Source organism: Polypterus senegalus, chromosome 5 (assembly GCF_016835505.1).
Source record: "Polypterus senegalus isolate Bchr_013 chromosome 5, ASM1683550v1, whole genome shotgun sequence".
NCBI lineage: Eukaryota > Metazoa > Chordata > Cladistia > Polypteriformes > Polypteridae > Polypterus > Polypterus senegalus.
In genome coordinates this window covers 188,629,176-188,649,020 of record NC_053158.1, presented here as the reverse complement: position 1 = coordinate 188,649,020, position 19,845 = coordinate 188,629,176, and the positions used below count along the sequence as shown (strand labels likewise).

The 19,845-nt window shown below is 39.6% G+C and overlaps 2 protein-coding genes across 6 annotated transcripts in view; one reads left to right on the top strand and one right to left on the bottom strand.

Moving 5' to 3' along the window:
- LOC120529738 (alanine aminotransferase 2-like) overlaps positions 1 to 5,892 on the top strand; it is a 59,919-nt gene extending 54,027 nt beyond the window's left edge. For 2 of the 3 annotated variants that reach the window (XM_039753811.1, XM_039753812.1), the window contains exon 12: positions 5,607 to 5,892. In XM_039753811.1, coding sequence (XP_039609745.1) covers positions 5,607 to 5,697 — 91 coding nt within the window. In that variant the 3' untranslated portion in view covers positions 5,698 to 5,892. The remainder of the gene's footprint in view (positions 1 to 5,606) is intronic. The other variant, XM_039753813.1, reaches the window with a different exon arrangement.
- Positions 5,893 to 9,556: 3,664 nt separating this feature from the next.
- The window catches only part of LOC120529737 (alanine aminotransferase 2-like), a 90,626-nt gene continuing 80,337 nt past the window's right edge, over positions 9,557 to 19,845 (bottom strand). For all 3 annotated transcript variants that reach the window (XM_039753809.1, XM_039753808.1, XM_039753807.1), the window contains 4 exons: positions 17,040 to 17,214; positions 16,206 to 16,361; positions 14,316 to 14,428; positions 9,557 to 11,124 (listed from right to left, as the gene is read on the bottom strand). In XM_039753809.1, the coding sequence (XP_039609743.1) occupies positions 11,034 to 11,124; positions 14,316 to 14,428; positions 16,206 to 16,361; positions 17,040 to 17,214 (535 nt within the window). In that variant the 3' untranslated portion in view covers positions 9,557 to 11,033. The remainder of the gene's footprint in view (positions 11,125 to 14,315; positions 14,429 to 16,205; positions 16,362 to 17,039; positions 17,215 to 19,845) is intronic.

The window sequence follows — 19,845 nt, the reverse complement described above, 5'->3', positions numbered from 1 at the left end:
ACCAGGGCATCTGTAATAGAAATTTAATTCAAATTAAAACAAAAATATATCAGCAGTTCAGAAAGAACCATGCAGTTTTAAATGCTGTTTATTGAACATTCGCTCTCTTGGCACTAAAGCTGTTTTGGTAAATGATATATATTAAGTACAAAATCTGATCTGTGTCTTCTTACTGAAACCTGGCTTAGTAAATGTGACACTGTTCCCTAGCTGAGGCGTCACCAGATGGATACTCGTTCCTTCATAAGTCTAGAGATTCTGGTCGAGGAGGAGGCCTTGGAATAATTCATTGTAACAAAATGCAAATCACTCCTAAAAATTTAGGCAACTTTACATCCTTTGAGGCATTCATTTTAAATATTAAAACAGATTCCAACACAATTATAGTGCTAGTCTACAGACCACCAGGGCCATATTCATTGTTCATGACTGAATTTAGCAACCTTCTGTCTGATTTGGCTATAAATTATGATCACGTAGTTCTGATGGGGGATTTTAATGTACACATTGATGTGGAAACTGACACTTTTAGCAAATGTTTTACTTATTTGTTAAATTCAGTAGGATTTTGTCAGATTGTCAAAGGTCCAACTCATAATCATAACCATACATTAGATTTAATTATAACTTACAAAGTTGAAATTCAAAATTTAAATATTACTCCATTAAATGTAGTTATTTCCGATCACTTCTTAATTACATTTGATTTAGTTCTGCCCATGCCAAGCACTCACAGATTAAAACAAAGACAGTGCACATCTAGATTGTAATTCTGCTTCAAAATTTATAGATACCTTGAGTAAGTCGAGTGTAATTGTGGAAAACCATTTAGATCAGTTAACATCAAATGTAAACGTGGAAAACAATTTAGATCAGCTAATATCACATTATAATGTGACCTTGAGAGATGCTCTGGACACAGTGGCTCCCCTAAAAACAAAAGTGATCAAAGCACATAGAAACTCTCCCTGGTTTAATGAAAATACTCGAGCTCTTAAATTAGAGTGTCGAAAACTGGGAGCAGATGGAGAACAACAAAGCTACATGTCTTTCAAATTGCATGGACAGAGAGTGTTAATAAATATAAAAAGCCCTCTTTAAAGCTCGCTCAGAATACTATTCTACATTAATAGATAGCAATAATAAAAATCCTAGGGTACTTTTAGAGCAGTGGCTAAATTAACAAATGGGAATTCAGATCAACAGTGCAAAATACCAACAGATATTAGCAGTACAGACTTTATGAACTTCTTCAATGAGAAAATTAAAAATATAAGATCCCAGATCTCAGCATCACAGTACAAACCAAATACTAGCTTAGCAGACATTGCATTCAGCACTTTAGTAATTTTAATCCTGTAACTGAGCAGGAAGTCTTAACTTTAATTACTAAAATGAAGCCCACTACTTGTTCCCTAGATCCAGTGCCAACAAAACTAGTAAAAGTGCAATGGATGTTCTTGCAGCCTATTCTAACATTATCAATAGTTCATTACTGCATGGCACGTACCTGATGCACTAAAAGTGTCAGTCATTAAACCTTTACTTAAAAAGTCAGACCTAGACCCACACATACTAAATAACTATAGGCCTATTTCAAATTTACCATTTCTCTCTAAAATACTAGAAAAGTAGTCGCCAGTCAGCTTCAGTCACACCTTACATTACAATTTATTTGAGAAATTCCAGTCTGGCTTTGCACTGGTCATAGTACAGAAACGCACTAACACGGGTTGTAAATGACATTCTGATATCCTCTGATGAAGGAAACTCCACTGTAATTATGTTGTTGGACTTAAGTGCAGCATTTGACACCATTGACCATTCTATTTTACTGCACAGGCTAGAAAACGATGTTGGGCTTACAGGCCCGTGCTCGCTTGGTTCAGTTCTTATTTATCAAATCGATTCCAGTATGTACAGAAATGTGCTGACAGTACTCCATCATTATACACAGAAGTTCAATATGGTGTCCCGCAGGGCTCAGTACTGGGACCTTTACTGTTTTCACTTTACATGCTTCCACTGGGATCTCTCATTAGGAAACATAATGTTAATTTTCACTCGTATGCAGATGACACCCAGTTATACCTTTCATTTAAATCAAATGAAGTTTCTCCGATGTTGTCTTTAATTAGTTGTGTTAGTGAATTAAAGGAATGGATGAATGAGAACTACTTGTCTTTAAATACAGATAAAACAGAGATGTTAATTGTTGGAGGGAATGACGCTGATCACAGCAATATTTTGTCGTCATTTAACTCAGTTGGAATCCCAATTAATTTTACTGAATCAGCCCGCAATCTAGGAGTTATCTTTGACTCTAGCATGTCATTTAAAGCACATATTACAAAGTGTCCAAAACATGTTTTTCCATCTTAAAAATGTTAGGAAATTAAGGCTTTCTAAATAAACAGGATTGTGAGAAATTAATTCATGCATTTATCTCTAGTAGGATTGACTACTGCAATGCGGTGTTCACTGGCTGTTCAAACTGTTCTCTATACAGCCTCCAGTTAATCCAAAATGCGGCTGCAAGAATTATTACAAGAACAAGAAAATATGAACACATAACCCCAGTTCTTAAATCTTTACACTGGCTCCCAGTTAAGTTTAGGGCAGATTTCAAAATCCTCCTTTTAACATATAAAGCATTAAATGGCCAAGGTCCGCTTACTTGTCTGAACTTATCATGACTTACAAACCTGAGCGCACATTAAGATCTCAAGATGCCGGTCTGCTTAGGATTCCAAGGATTAATAAAATAACAGTGGGAGGTCGAGCTTTTAGTTACAGGGCCCCTAAACTGTGGAATGGTCTTCCTGCTTCCATAAGAGATGCCCCTTCAGTCTCAGCCTTTAAATCCCGGCTGAAGACTCACTACTTCAGTTTAGCATATCCTGACTAGAGCTGCTGATTAACTGTACATACTGCATCTCTGTTGTTAGTCATTAGCACTATAACATAAGTAACATGATAATTATATTTGAATACTAACCCTCACCTATTCTGTTTCTTTCTCGGTACCCAAATGTGGCATTGGTGCCACGCCCACCTGCCAAGTTGTTTGCCTGCCTATGGTAAAGTCATCCCTGATGGAGGATCACAGGAATCATGGGAAAGAGGGTCCTTTCATCGAGCAGCAACGTTTCAGCCGTGGCATGGCCAAATGGGGAGGCAGCTAGATGGATGAGGTCTCCAGGACTCTAAAAATATCCAAACCTAATTATGTCATATCATCTACTGTTAAACCGTACTTCTAAAATTTTATTATTATGCTGTATTAAGGAATTGTTCTGTTCTGTGTATTGTATTGTATTGACCCCCTACTTTTGACACCCACTGCACGCCCAACCTACCTGGAAAGGGGTCTCTCTTTGAACTGCCTTTCCCAAGGTTTCTTCCATTTTCCCTACAAGGTTTTTATTGGGAGTTTTTCCTTGTCTTCTCAGAGAGTCAAGGCTGGGGGGCTGTCAAAAGGCAGGGCCTGTTGTGGCCCATTGTGGCACTTCCTGTGTGATTTTGGGCTATAAAAAAATAAACTGTATTGTATTGTATTCTTGTTCAACCTGCTTGGTCAGACTTTGATGTTATCACATTTTATTGGAAAGGTTATTTAATTGCCCTTCTCAAAGACACACCCTGTAACCTTAATAATAATAATACATTTTATTTATATAGCGCCTCTCCCATGCTCAAGGCACTTCACAGAGTTAAAGAAAGAACGGCAGGGTATACAGTATATAGCATTGTACTAAACCAGATAAATAAATAAAGAAGAGTAAGATAGTAAATTCAGGGAAAAGCCTAACAGACAACAGAATTGATGGTCTAGCAGACACACACGGGTTACATGAGCATCTTGACAGAGAGGTAAACTGAGAGAAGGGTAATAAAGTCAGGTAGAATTCATGGAGTCAGCTGATCTAATTAATTTACGTAGGTCATTCCAGAGTCTGGGTGCTAAACAAACTCACCCTTTACAGACACGGAACATGTTTTGTAATCAAACGGATCAAAGTGTAAGATTACCACTTTGTCTGAGAACGTTAGAACATTAAAACATTAGAAAAACTTTTGACGAGAGCAGGCCATTCAGCCCAACAAAGCTCGCCAATCCTATCTACTTCCTAATATCCTAGATTAGATATTCCTAATATCTAATTCCTCTAAAGCAACATCAAGTCCTACCGTCCATCACAAAACTTGGTAACTAATTACATGTGTCTCTGTGTGAAGAAACACCTTGTAAGATTTGTACAAAACTTTCCCTTAACAATTTTCTAACAATATCCCTTCTTACTGTTAGCTTACTCAAATTAAAAAGGTTCAGCTCCTTCAGTCTTTCCTCATTACTCATCCTCTGTAGTCCAGGAATTGGTGTAATCATTCTCCTCCAGACGTTTTCTAGGACTACTGCCATGTCTTTTTGGTAATAAAGAGACGAAAGCTGCACATAGTACTTCAGGTGATATCTCACCAGTGCCTTACAAAGCTTAATTTATAACTACTTTTGACTTGTAAGCTTAAGACTAGGTGCAGGACGTGGACCAATTTGGGATGAGTTGCAAGAAATATCCCCTGGCATTCATAGAATTGAATTTGTGTGCTCATAGTGCATGAATTCCCTTGTGGTTCTTTTTAATATTTTTAACACAATATGTTTGGCACATTCTCACCTAAACTAAGAATGAAGCTCACTTCTTTCACAACAGGTATATTGACAGTGGGGAGATTATCCTGCAAATTATAAACTAATCATCTAATATAAAGAATCTACAATATAATTAAACACTATGGTTCCTTTGAGCAGTCTGATTGGTCAGTTTGGCTGCAGTGTGACTGGGTGGTTTGACAATAGTGATGCAAATGAATGAGGAAGTACGGGTGTGAGACACATGAGGAGGAGTAAAGGTGTAGGAGACAAACGGAGTCATCTTAAAAGACGGGAAGTATAACAGTAAATAGGAAGTGAGCAAGGCATCTCAAAATGTTAGAATCTGAGAAGCTAGCTTTAGTGGAATGTGCTTGCAAGAGGGAGTGCCTGTCAAGATAAAATCAAACACAGAAGGACACTGCGGAAAGGCATAGGAAGCAGCGGTGATGGTACACATAGGGCAAGAGATATTATCCATCCATCCATTATCCAACCCGCTATATACTAACTATAGGGTCACGGGGGTCTGCTGGAGCCAATCCCAGCCAACACAGGGCAAAAGGCAGGTAACAAATCCTGGGCAGGGCGCCAGCCCACCACAGGCAAGAGATATTAAAAATCTTTAAATGTATTCTACTAATAGCGTTCGAAAGGTAATGCGGCTAGTGTAAAATATAACAGTAGTTAATATATCTGTACCAGTAGGTGTATATTATTTATTGAAATTCTAAACAGTACAAATTATATAAACAATATTATTTAATAATATTATTGAATTTTATAATTCTGCAATAATTTAGAATATTGTAGCTATTTCAGTATTTATTCTGCTAACTTTTCTACCTATGATATAATAATATGGTCTTGGATGAAAATTTTCTGTTAATTCCAATTAGTTAAACATTCTGCTTTGGACTAGACATTAATATTCTGTTTTCTTCTCAACCAGGTTTTGCACCCTTGTTCCACCTGAGAAGTTTGATTACGCTTTGGAGAAAATCAAACATTTCCATTTAAAATTCATGCACAAATATTCCTGATGTGTGCAGGGACTGCTGCTGGAAAAAGTGACATCTACCTGTGAATGAGTCAATCAATAAAGTCAAAATGGACTGAGTCACTCTTATGAATCTAAAGACTTTGGCTATGTGCCTCTCTTTATTTAAGGCAGTGGTCTATTTCGGGGTAGGAATAGCAAATTCCCGTTTTTAGTGTTCATGTAAAAAAACAAACATTGACCTTTACCACCTTAACCAATGATGAGACTTTATTTTCATTAGCCATCACTCTAAACATAGTATGTACCTCTCAGATATGCACTACCCAGGAGTACAGGTTGGAGAGATTACGGTATACTGTATACCTCGATATTAAGAGGAGTTGGAGGAGGTGGCGAAGAAAAGGGATGTCTGGGCATCATTGGGAAAGTGAAGGAAAATGGATGGATGGATGGATTATACAGGGGTGAACCTAGGAGGAAGCAGGAGGGGCACTGGGCTTGATCCACTCTCTGGGCCCCATGCGGCTCTTTGAATAAACAAAAATGCAGTGTCAAAGTCAGGAGTTAATGGGTACTACATAAGAACAGCAAGTAATGCAAAAGTATGAATAGCAGCAAAAAACACAAACGGCATCTGAGATTATCAGTAATACATTGTCCCATCCATCCATCTATTATCCAACCCGCTATATCCTAACTACAGGATCACGGGGGTCTGCTGGAGCCAATCCCAGCCAACACAGAGCACAAGGCAGAAAACAAATCCCGGGCAGTGTGCCAGCCCACCGCAGGGCACACACACACACACAACAATGCACACACTAGGGACAATTTTTTAGGATTGCCAATGCACCTAACCTGCATGTCTTTGGACTGTGGGAGGAAACCGGAGCAAAGCAAACCCAGGTCTGCTTACCGCGATGCAGCAGCGCTACCACTGCGCCACCCCCTATTGTACATGTCAGGGATAAAATGCAATTCCAAAAGTAAGCCAGGTCTTCTCATTCAGCATCAGTACCCGACCTTATAAATGCTTTTTTGGAAGAATGGACACAAATTCCCACAGACACACTCCAAAATCTTGTGGAATACTTTCCCAGAAGATTGGAGGCTGATATAGCTGCAAAGGGGTTGGGGCGGTGAGGTGGGTGTCCCATGGTTTTGGAATGGGATGTCCAAATAAGCACTTAGGGATGTGAAGGACAGGTTTCCAAAACTTTTTTTTGCCATAAAGTGTATGCAGTATTTTCAAACAGTCTAGTTCTCATATGTTTGGGATGTGGGCTGAAACCCAGGAAAGAGAGGTAAAAAATCATTCACAGACATGGGAAGAATTTACAGACTTCATAAAGTCAGTGATGAGGCCACTAATTGAACTCAGATCCCTGGAGTTATGGATTAGTGTAGTACGAACCACCGTGCCTGTGCTCCTCACCAGGGAATCCCTTTTTGAAAAATAGTAAAAGCTTAAATTGTTCTCAAATATCCAGCATGCATATCCAAAGCTCTGATGCTAATACCTAAGTAACATGTAAGTACAGTGGTGTGAAAAACTATTTGCCCCCTTCCTGATTTCTTATTCTTTTGCATGTTTGTCACACAAAATGTTTCTGATCATCAAACACATTTAACCATTAGTCAAATATAACACAAGTAAACACAACATGCAGTTTTTAAATGATGGTTTTTATTATTTAGGGAGAAAAAAAATCCAAACCTACATGGCCCTGTGTGAAAAAGTAATTGCCCCCTGAACCTAATAACTGGTTGGGCCACCCTTAGCAGCAATAACTGCAACCAAGCGTTTGCGATATCTTGCAATGAGTCTTTTACAGCGCTCTGGAGGAATTTTGGTCCACTCATCTTGGCCCTGTGTGAAAAAGTAATTGCCCCCTTGTTAAAAAATAACCTAACTGTGGTGTATCACACCTGAGTTCAATTTCCATAGCCACCCCCAGGCCTGATTACTGCCACACCTGTTTCAATCAAGAAATCACTTAAATAGGAGCTGCCTGACACAGAGAAGTAGACCAAAAGCACCTCAAAAGCTAGACATCATGCCAAGATCCAAAGAAATTCAGGAACAAATGAGAACAGAAGTAATTGAGATCTATCAGTCTGGTAAAGGTTATAAAGCCATTTCTAAAGCTTTGGGACTCCAGTGAACCACAGTGAGAGCCATTATCCACAAATGACAAAAACATGGAACAGTGGTGAACCTTCCCAGGAGTGGCCGGCCGACCAAAATTACCCCAAGAGTGCAGAGACGACTCATCCGAGAGGTCACAAAAGACCCCAGGACAACGTCTAAAGAACTGCAGGCCTCACTTGCCTCAATTAAGATCAGTGTTCACGACTCCACCATTAGAAAGAGACTGGGCAGAAACGGCCTGCATGGCAGATTTCCAAGACGCAAACCACTGTTAAGCAAAAAGAACATTAGGGCTTGTCTCAATTTTGCTAAGAAACATCTCAATGATTGCCAAGACTTTTGGGAAAATACCTTGTGGACTGATGAGACAAAAGTTAAACTTTTGGAAGGCAAATGTCCCGTTACATCTGGCGAAAAGGAACACAGCATTTCAGAAAAGAACATCATACCAACAGTAAAAATGGTGGTGGTAGTGTGATGGTCTGGGGTTGTTTTGCTGCTTCAGGACCTGGAAGGCTTGCTGTGATAGATGGAACCATGAATTCTACCGTCTACCAAAAAATCCTGAAGGAGAATGTCCGCCATCTGTTCGTCAACTCAAGCTGAAGTGATCTTGGGTGCTGCAACAGGACAATGACCCAAAACACACCAGCAAATCCACCTCTGAATGGCTGAAGAAAAACAAAATGAAGACTTTGGAGTGGCCTAGTCAAAGTCCTGACCTGAATCCAATTGAGATGCTATGGCATGACCTTAAAAAGGCGGTTCATGCTAGAAAACCCTCAAATAAAGCTGAATTACAACAATTCTGCAAAGATGAGTGGGCCAAAATTCCTCCAGAGCGCTGTAAAAGACTCATTGCAAGTTATCGCAAACGCTTGATTGCAGTTATTGCTGCTAAGGGTGGCCCAACCAGTTATTAGGTTCAGGGGGCAATTACTTTTTCACACAGGGCCATGTAGGTTTGGATTTTTTCTCCCTAAATAATAAAAACCATCATTTAAAAACTGCATTTTGTGTTTACTTGTGTTATATTTGACTAATGGTTAAATGTGTTTGATGATCAGAAACATTTTGTGTGACAAACATGCAAAAGAATAAGAAATCAGGAAGGGGGCAAATAGTTTTTCACACCACTGTATGTAAGTTACTTCATTGTCAAATGAATTAACACAAGTGAACATTTTCCAACTTGCTTATTAATTCAGTTGCACACAAACATAGGGCCAGTTTGGAACTGTCAGTTCACCTAATCTGCACTGCCCACTTGGACAATAACCAGAGACAGAACCTGAACGAAAGGTGCTGGATATGTAGGGCAGCAGGGCTATAACCACTCCAACATCATCCATCTTCAAATGAATTGGCAAACACTAATGCAGATTCCCCTTTCACTTAGTAGTCTAGTAAACAACAGCCAGAAGACAGAAATTCTTATCTTGTCCCAACAGCCTCTGAACACACCCTACATTCATCCAATTAAATAGCAGCACACAGTAAGAAAAGTTAAAAACACTCTTACAAGAGTGTTCGCCATCTCGGCCATCACCCGTAAGCACCTTAAGTGTTCTCAGCTCAGGATTACCAGACATCTGCTTAACAGAGGGCAATGTCAGCTCCTGGTCCACTGCACTGCACTGCATTTCATTTGTCATCAGTCCACACTTCTGCTTAGTAACCCAAGACTTCCACTGCTATCATCCCTCCCACACCTTCCACAAAAATTGAAACACACATTGACGCAATATAAAATATGTGAATCAACTTTATTCAAGTGCTACTTAAAATGGTTACAAGTATTAAAAATTTGAAACACCCAGCTGAAGCCTGCTGATCTTGTCCAGTCTTCCAAAGTGGCAGGCAGCTCTGTCTGGGTGCAGTACACCAGTCTCTCGGCAAATGAGGGGACTGTACTGTGGTTAAAGGAGGGGGTGAACACATGCACCCCATGGGCTGCCAGGGCACTAGATAACATTTCTCTGTGGACGTGTCAAAGACTTGAAAGATGCACAGAGGACGAAGTGGTCCCATCCACCTGGTAAACCAATCTACATATTTCAGTTTGCAAGCAAATAATCATTTACAATGGAAAAGGATAGAGGATGAATCGAATAAAGGATAAATGTCCATGCCTTAGTCATGATTGTCCCTTAAGGAGTATGCTAGGGCCTGTAGCCACTAAATCATTGTAATGGCTTATTGATTATTACAACCATGATGAGTATAAGTTGCGAACAGGACCACACTGACCAAATAATAAACACGCAAAGAAACCTTCAGTCAAAACAGTCAAATGTCTTGGTCATTTTAGACATTCCATTTGGACAGATCTGCACACAAATCGACTTATTAACTTCCTTCAAACACTGGAGTGGATGAAGGCCCCCTTATTTCCCTCCTCAAGTTGGAGATCTCATTATCGATTTCTGAACTGGAAGGACAAGTAAAGCCAGCTTTGAACAAAGATATCTTCAATATTTTTGCTGAATCTGGTAGGAGTCCATTTTAAAAATGTTACAGAGATGGTAGAAAGGTAGACTTCCAAAAAATGGGTGTACCTTTCGTATTAGCAGAATGGGAAGTGGATAGATAAAACTCCAGGTGCTGTTATAAACTATTCATAAACCCCTCCTTTATACCACAGTAAGGTCCTGTGAATGCCATGAATGTGCGTCCAAAAGTTAGTGAGTACACAAAACTAGTCCTCTGCATCAAATTCAAAAGGCCTGTTCTGGATGTTCCAAAAAGATGGAAAAAGAATGGTGCTAAGAATTCATCTAATGGTGGAAAGGGAGACATACTGTATGTCCCATCATGACTTTTGGGGTCTTGGCACATGACCAACCTTCTTAATGGACCTTGAGTTGGAATTTAAACTTAGGATCTTCCAAAGCACAGAATTTTTAATCTCAGTAAAGAAAAATGTTAAAATCTTGGTTCTCGCTATGTATACCTTGCTGTTTTAAGTGTATCACACATAAAAATCTTCCCCTTAACATTTCAGAGTTGGCCTTCAGTGAGTGGTGAGTGTGTTTCCGAATAGTTAATTGGCATAACAAGAAGACACCGAGACTGCAGCCCTTCTCTCAGGCAATGCTGGGATTCTTCCTGGAGACAAAGTTGCATCTTCCACTAACAGATTGTAAGGCTCCATTGGCTGTTAGTGTGGAGGGCTCACATGGCTGTATTGTGCAAAGGTTTTTAAGCAGGCAGGAACTGGCAGATTAAGAATATCTATTGGTGAACTTTATATGAAACTCCTTCAGCTTTTTAAGTAGGACTTTGAGCTTGTCCACTGGGGGAAGAATGGTCATTCTGAGAAGACAAAAGAATGAAAAGAAAAAACAGAAAACATATTAGCTTGCATATACTGTACATCTTGAAACTAATACCTCTTCCTAGGACGAATAGGCAAGGAACCTTTAAAACAAATTCTCAAACAGATAAGTGACTATAATTTTCCCCTAGATAACTGACAGCTTCTTCCTTACGATCTTTAGCACCCTTTATCTATTAGGAAGATATGATGCTAGAAAGTTTGTGAATCCTTTTTGACTAACTACATAGATTATCTGATCAAATTTAAGTTATATAAATGGATATAGAAAACACAATAAAACAAATAAAACATAAAATGTTATACTTTTTCATTCGTATATTGATCAAAATAAACCAATATTAAACGTATCTACCGGGAAAGGCATGTGAGCCTATGTATGATTGTAAAATGAGTAGAACTCAGTTCTGGGAAGTTAAAAATTTTCTCCATATATACGCTATGTACCTGACAGTGGATTTAAAAGTCCAAAATCTTTAGAAATAGTTTTGTAACCTTTTCCAACCTGATGAGCATGAACAAGTCTTTTTCTGAGGTCCTCAGACATCTCCTTTGATTAAGGCATGGCATGCGTTCACAAACTGTGTGGTGAAAAGCAAAGTCTATCTTTCTTAAATAGGGCAGGACCACCTAACTTCATTGTCTCCCTATCAATTGATACTCCTGACTCTAACGTTTCCCTTAACTGAAGTGATAATCCTAGAAGTCCATGTAATAACTCCAAAGCCACTTATACCTTTCGATCAATAAATGAATGGACAAAGTATAGTAATGTGTGTGTTATCTTCTCTTCAGCTCCTTCTGTCCCTGGCACACTAAAAACTCTCCACCCCTTTCAGATTTCCTTAGACTCCTCTGCCTTAGCTGTGATGAGCTTGACTTCTGTAGTGAAGCACAAAGAATGTGGAGATCCTTCATTGACAGAAGATGCATTTCTCATCTTGTGGACAGGGACCTCAATCAAGTCAGAAGTGGACCACGTAACATCCACTCTAGAAGGAATCCCAATAATGGAACCTTGATACTTACATTAAACCCTAACACACTGTCTTTCTCACAGGTTATCAAACAAAATTTCCCCATTTTGAAGACAGATCTTTCCTTGTGAGCCTTTTTTCCTGATCCTCCCTTTATCCCCTTCCATTGATTACCTAACCTATGCTAGCTAATTTTTCAAAGTTGACTTCACAGATGAGAGCTACATTCCTCACTATGCACACTGAGCTGTAACAGGGGCCGCTATGTCACCTGCAAATATATCACCAACAATACCCTTGTAGCTGGTCCCTCTAGTAACTTCAATATTAAATAACAGGGCTCTTACCAGTCTAAAATTCTAATTTATTGTATTTCTTGTAGAAAGCGTCCATCAATCTACAGAGGTGAAACGTGGAGATGGCTAGCAGACCTTTTCAGGGAGTGTGTTCAAACTACTAAACTTTCCAAAGCCAATTGTAGAACATTTCACATCCTTTGATGATGTCCAAACTGATCTGTTTATGTTCTTTCACAGGGATTCAAAGACACTTTTTAAAGATTATCAGGAGAAGCCTGTCCTCAGCTTGGAATAACACATTTCTCCAGAACCTAATGACCAACTAACTTTTTAATATCTCCTTTCATCTACTCTAATGGCAGCTTTTTCACACCTACTCTCAACTTCTCCTTTCATCTACTCTGGCTTTGTACCTCCTTTCCATCACACATATGTTACCTTCTCTTTCCTTTTCAGTTGCATGAAGGCTTTACTGCCAAAATGTTGTATCTTTAACCTTATTTTCATTTCAGCATGGAAATCCCTTTTTTTCCTTTGTAGATGCACACTGACACAGCCTTACGCTAACTTGATTGTGTATTACTTCTTTTATTGTATTCTTTGAATCTATTTTTATTACTAAGATTAAGATCTGATTAGCTCTCTATATATAATAACAAATCCTGATGGAATGGAAAAGCAAGGCGACGTGATCTTCTCGGAAGTTCTCGAAAGACATTTTAAAGACCCGCAAGGCAAAAAAGACTGGCCACACAGCGTATCGCGGGGACCGTAAACATGAGACTTGGTGCCAAGAGATTGTCCCAGGGCAGTCTTGTGGGGACGTGGAACATAAGATTCTTGCAAGACACGCCTTTCCTATCATATAGGAGCACGGCCAGCCAGCAAAACATTCAGTCATGTAAAGTCACGTGGCACACACTGATCCTGTGCTCTCAGCAAAGAAGAAAGAGCAGCGTGGAGAAAAGAGACCCAAGGCACGATACATATGCAGAGAAAGGTAGAGAATATGAAAGCAGTAACAGTCAAAACTATTGTACCGTCCCAGCCATGCTAAAGCCTTTTTTGTTTTAAGTGATTGTTAGGTCCGATCAAGGAAGGGCAGAGTGCAGCACGGAAGACTGATAGCTGTGTGCCGATTGATACGGTAAGGGAGAGGCGAGACCCGTGGGAATAGGGGTTGGAGAGGGTGCTAGAAAGTTGTGTTTGGGGTTACGAGGTCAGCGATTGTTAAAGTAGAACTTTTGTGACACTTTATTATGTCAGTCGATACATTATCAAAAAAAGATAGCACAGATAACATTGACGCAAACAAAAGGAAATTAGTTTTAAGTCAGAGAATTTCAAAAACGGGGTTTAACTCACATGCGTTAATTGGTTACTTTGCAAAAAAAATTATTAACTGCTAATGATGTGGATCATTTTCCCTGTGCTGAAATTCCAAACAGAGAAACCTATCCTAAATTATGGTACAAAGTCATTAAACACAAGTCTCACAGACCTCATTTAAAAGATTCAGCATATTGAGACACGAAAGATTCCAAATATTGCTTTTACAGAAGTTCTGAAATAAAAGTGAAACTAATGAAATAGCAACAATTCAAAGAAAAAAAAAATCTTATAAGTGTGTATCTGGAAAACCAAACACGGGGGTAGGCGAGCGAAGCGAGCAGGGGGCAAGTATTTAAAAAAAAAAACAAAAAAACGGATGCAATTCAAAAAAACTCTAAAGTCTTCACACTGTATGATATCTAGGAATAAACAATAATGGACAAGAAGGAAAAAGCTCTGAAGCAGAACCTAAGCCATTTGATCCCTTTAGACTAGCCTCCTGGCTACAGTAGATTTTCACCTAACTCCAGTGACTGACCCTCCATTAGTTAGGGGACCAACCTGAAGTGGTATGTGCCTTCTCGCTGACCAAAGCCACTGCCTGGAACAATACAGATTCCAGTCTCTTCTAGTAAATTTATGCAGTAAAACATATCTGGAGCTAGACCTTTGGCCTGTAAAGAAAAAATAAATAAATAACAATGTTAGTTAAGAAAATATTGATAAAGAAATCCAACAGGAATGTAAAAAAGGAAGGTGTGTGTGAAATCGAGGCAGGTAGTGCACTCAAGCAGCTTTGAACAGTAAGCCACAACTCACTTACTGGTCCAATCCACCACCAATGACCCACTAACAGGTTATGAGCAAGTTACTTAATCAACCAAGAAGCAAATAGGTTACCACACATTTACAGTGCCTAGGGATGGAGGTCACTTTGAAAATACATTTTTATTAATAAATCAGTGTTTCTCCCAGAAAGGTTTTTTTACAAGTATGCATCATTTGTTGGTATATATGCATGCATACAGACATACAGTACATCCATACCTACATACATACTCACACACAAGGCTGTCTTATTGACTCACTGTGCTACTCTACGTGAAACGTTATGTCAGATTATGACAGCTTCCGCTGATCTCATCGCCAAACCCTTTCTAGTTACGCAGTTGAAAATCACTGGGCATGTCAAATTTAGCAAACTTATGATGACTTTCCAGCATAGTTGTGCTCAGCCCATTTTCGGACAGCCAATAGTGTGTTGCCTGACTGAGCCTGTGCTGTAAGAAGGGTAACAGTTATGGTGAGTTTAGCCACAATCTGTGAATTCTTTTTTCAATTCTGTCGTAGTACATAAAACAAAAGACATTAAATAGATAGGTTTCTCTTCCAGATGAACATTCATTGGTTGTCAGCTCTCATGCCCATAGAGCCACCCATAAAACTAAAGTCAAAACTGAGTGAGTCGTGAAGTATTTGGAGTGAGGTGCTGAACTCCATTGAAAACATATCCAACTTGGAAGAGTATGTAAATGAAGACTAGGATTGGAAAAGTTATCAAATGTGACATGGACTTAATTGGTCAGTACTAACAATAGCATTAATAACTATAGCATTCTTGTAAATTAGTTAGAGATGGCATTCATTATACAAAGGTTCTATAAAATGTATACTATATACACACACATACACGTGTATATAAACTGTGGATATATACATACATACATACATACATACACACACAAGTATTTTGTCACCATTTTAGGATATTTGATCATGAAGATTTTGATTATTATGTTGGTTTGTCGCTTTGGACTATTCTTTGACATTTTTATAGTTGCTTTAGCCATTTTGTCACCCTTTTGGTTTACTGACAGCTGTCTCCATGTGTTTTGTGCTGTGCACGAAAACATAATTTCTTTGATATCATCCTTATCAGAGAAAATGGATAACTCCACTTGTTCTAATAATTCTTTAATACTATTCTGGTCTTCTTGTTAACACATTTTTGGCATGTCCTGTTGACTTTGATTTTTGGTTCTAAGTTTGCATGTATTTGTATTTTTGACTTGATGGTTACAATCCTGGTTTGCCTCTTGACTTGCTCTTTTCCACTATCCTTATTTTCTCTCACTGATATTTTTCCACTCTCGGCACAACACATACTCACAAGTCACACCCCACACTACTTCCCAGTGAGGACCAAGAAGTCCAGAGAAAACAAAGAGAAGAAATGTGAAAAGGGTCCATATGCCTCTGAACATGCTCAGGAAGAGAGAAGAAGAACTAGAGGATGGACTTGTCCCAGAAATGGAACTGAAACAGAGCAGGAGGGGACTCTGTCCAATTAGGTCAGAATAATGGTGGGAGAAGCACATATAGTACATTTTCCCCAAAGAGTTTTTAAATATTCAGGCTTGAAAAATCAAGAGAATAAAAATAGATGATGACCTTGGCCTCCTTCACAGCTTTGTCTGGAATCTCAATCCTGGGAAAGGAGTACATGGCTCCTTGCACTGGATTACACTTGATTCCTGGAACGGTGTTGAACATGTCCTCCGTAAGATGGGCCTTCTCAGCCAGGCTGGCCAGAACAGCATTCTTCTCCTGTGCAAAAAAAATAAATAAATAGCATTCACCATCAAGATGGCAGTAATGAGTAATCTGTAGCTGTCAAGTTTTACTTCTGTATTAACAATCATAAAGGCCTGTGGTGGGGTGGTTAGTTGAACAATAGCCTTTAGCAGTACTATATACTGAAGAGGCCTGAAGAACCCTAGTATCTTACAAAAAAAAATTAAGAAGAACCAAGCATTCAGCATCTACAGTACAACAAATGTGTCCTTAAAGTGCACGTGTGCTTTACAGGGTGGCATTCTATTCTGCAGTCCTAGTCAGCATCGAGGAGCTGCGCTGTGCATGTGCCCACTTCTGTAAGCTTGACTGGCCAGTATGCGACTGATACATACATTATCACTGGGCAACAGTTCAGCTAGGGAAACAGTGAGATATGTAACTTTAACTCCAAGACTGCTTAAATATTTTTGTTTTATATGTGAGTGACTACTAATGTTGACCATTTGACTGAACAAGAGTACTTCCCTTTAATCCAGCATGGTAGGAGCTGGAATGTAATGGACAATAACTACTCTGTTGATTTGCACAGATTTTTTACAACACTGTGCTGAAAAATACAGAGATATCCATTCTTCTATGATGATTTCCCTTAGTTTGCTCTCTGTCATACATCTCCAGACCCATAGTAAATTCATCCTTCACACTAACCTTGATGAACTGCTCATATGATGGCTCTCCTTCCTGAGGGGGAGTGGAAATGACATCAACCATGGCCTGACCAGGGACTGGAGGGCACAATCTGACAGACACCAGTTTGATAAGCTGCTGCTTCACTTCAGGGTCCATATTACAGACTTCCATGTAGCCACCTCGAAAGCCACACCTTAAAAAAAAAAGTCAGGATTTAGATCAAGGAATGATTTTCTTTGCTTTGTCGTTTAGATGACAGATGATCTTGGTTAGCAGAGCTACTGAGCAGCACATTGGTAATCACAGTAGGCTTAGTGTTACATAGTAGTTATGCCAGGGTGCAAAACAAGATCAACATCCTTAGTCCTTTGACAGAAGTCAGTCTTCGGTGTCTCTAGGTGATTGTTGAAAAGTGAGGGAATAAACGTCAATGTGGTGGGAGGAAGAAGCCAGTGTGACATTATGTAATACATACTGTACATACATATATACAGTATATACACAAGATGTAACAGCACATCCTGCTATCCATGGAAAGAAACTAACACTGGATGAATGCACAAAAGACGGAAGAGAAAACAAATAAATAACCTATATGCATACATGCTTCTTTGTAAACAAACTTGTATGCCTACATAATGCCGCATTGAATTAAATACCATTTTAAATCTGAAAATATCTTCATTATACAAAATGGCAAAGAAGTACGTAAGAGTGGTACAGGACATGTACGAGGGAAGTGTGACCGTGGTAAGGTCTGCGGTAGGAGTGACGGATGCATTCAAGGTGGAGATAGGATTACATCAGGGATCGGCTCTGAGCCCTTTCTTATTTGCAATATGTGATGGACAGGTTGACAGACGAGATTAGACAGGAGTCCCCTTGGACTATGATGTTTGCTGATGACATTGTGATCTGTAGCGAGAGTAGGGAGCAGGTTGAGGAGACCCTGGAGAGGTGGAGATATGTTCTAGAGAGTAGAGGAATGAAGGTCAGTAGGAACAAAACAGAATACATGTGTGTGAATGAGAGGGAGGTCAGTGGAATGGTGAGGATGCAGGGAGTAGAGTTGGCGAAGGTGGATGAGTTTAAATACTCGGGATCAACAGTAAAGAGTAATGGGGATTGTGGAAGAGAAGTGAAGAAGAGAGTACAGGCAGGGTGGAATGGGTGGAGAAGAGTGTCAGGAGTGATTTGTGACAGACAGGTATCAGCAAGAGTGAAAGGGAAGGTCTACAGGACAGTAGTGAGACCAGCTATGTTATATGGGTTGGAGACGGTGGCACTGACCAGAAAGCTGGAGACAGAGCTGAAGGTGGCAGAGTTAAAGATGCTAAGATTTATATTGGGTGTGACAAGGATGGATAGAATTAGAAATGAGGACATTAGGGGGTCAGCTCCAGTTGGATGGTTGGGAGACAAAGACAGAGAGGTGAGATTGCGTTGGTTTGGACATGTGCAGAGGAGAGATGCTGGGTATATTGGGAGAAGGATGCTAGGGATAGAGCTGCCAGGTAAGAGAAAAAGAGGAAGGCCTAAGAGAAGAATTATGGATATGGTGAGAGAGGACATGCAGGTGATGGGTTTAACAGAACAAGATGAGAAGGACAGAAAGATATGGAAGAAGATGATCCGCTGTGGCGACCCCTAACGGGAGCAGCCAAAAGAAGAAGAAGATACAAAATATTTCGAGTAAAATCTCTGGCTTCAATGAGAATCCATTTTTCTTGTTTTTCCAGATTGAGAAATTTTTCTTTCACTTTTGTTCACAAGGTTGATCTAAACCAAGTAACACATGTTTGGCAGTGTGTAAAAACTGGTGATAATAATATTAAAAATATCAAAAGTTTGTCGAGCACTGAAGATGGAGGAAATGGCACAGGTGCTTGCATACTGAAATGTATAATGAAAATCATTGCAGCAATGTGGCTATAAACAAACACATCTGCATCAGCTTTAAAATCTGTATTCTTTACATGGGTTGTCCAAATTGAAATTTCTTGTATATGTTTAATATTATCTACATATTCACTGCATTCATTTTCACAAGTTGTGAACTGCATTCATTTCTGGATATTATGTATTATCATGGAATACATAATTATATACCGCTTTAAACTATACATAGATTTTATATGTATACATTATATATTGCCTCACAGTTAGGAGACCCGGGTTCGCTTCCCGGGTCCTCCCTGCGTGGAGTTTGCATGTTCTCCCCGTGTCTGCGTGGGTTTCCTCCGGGCACTCGGTTTCCTCCCACAATCCAAAGACATGCAGGTTAGGTGGATTGACGATTCTAAATTGGCCCTAGTGTGTGCTTGGTGTGTGGGTGTGTTTGTGTGTGTCCTGTGGTAGGTTGGCACCCTGCCCAGGATTGGTTCCTGCCTTGTGCCCTGTGTTGGCTGGGATTGGCTCCAGCAGACCCCCGTGACCCTGTATTCGGATTCAGCGGGTTAGAAAATGGATGGATGGATGGATACATTATATATAATATTTTGTTATGCATGCAAATCCAAGGGACATCTCAAGAATTCACTCAAAGTTTGCAGTACCCCACCAGGAAGAGAGGGGACACTACCGCTAACAAGATTGACTCTTTTCTCATCCTCAGTATCGAGATGTCGTCCCCTGAGGACAACTGACCACACCTCTTCTGGTGAGAATGCTATAAAAGGGAGACACCACCAAATGTCGGCAACTTATTTGAATCCAAATGCTAGAGAGAACAGAGCTCCCTGATTGTAATATTGAGTTCATCAGCCATTGAGGAGATTTGAGACTGTGAAATTGAGTGCCTGTTTACTTTGTTTGCTTTAAGATT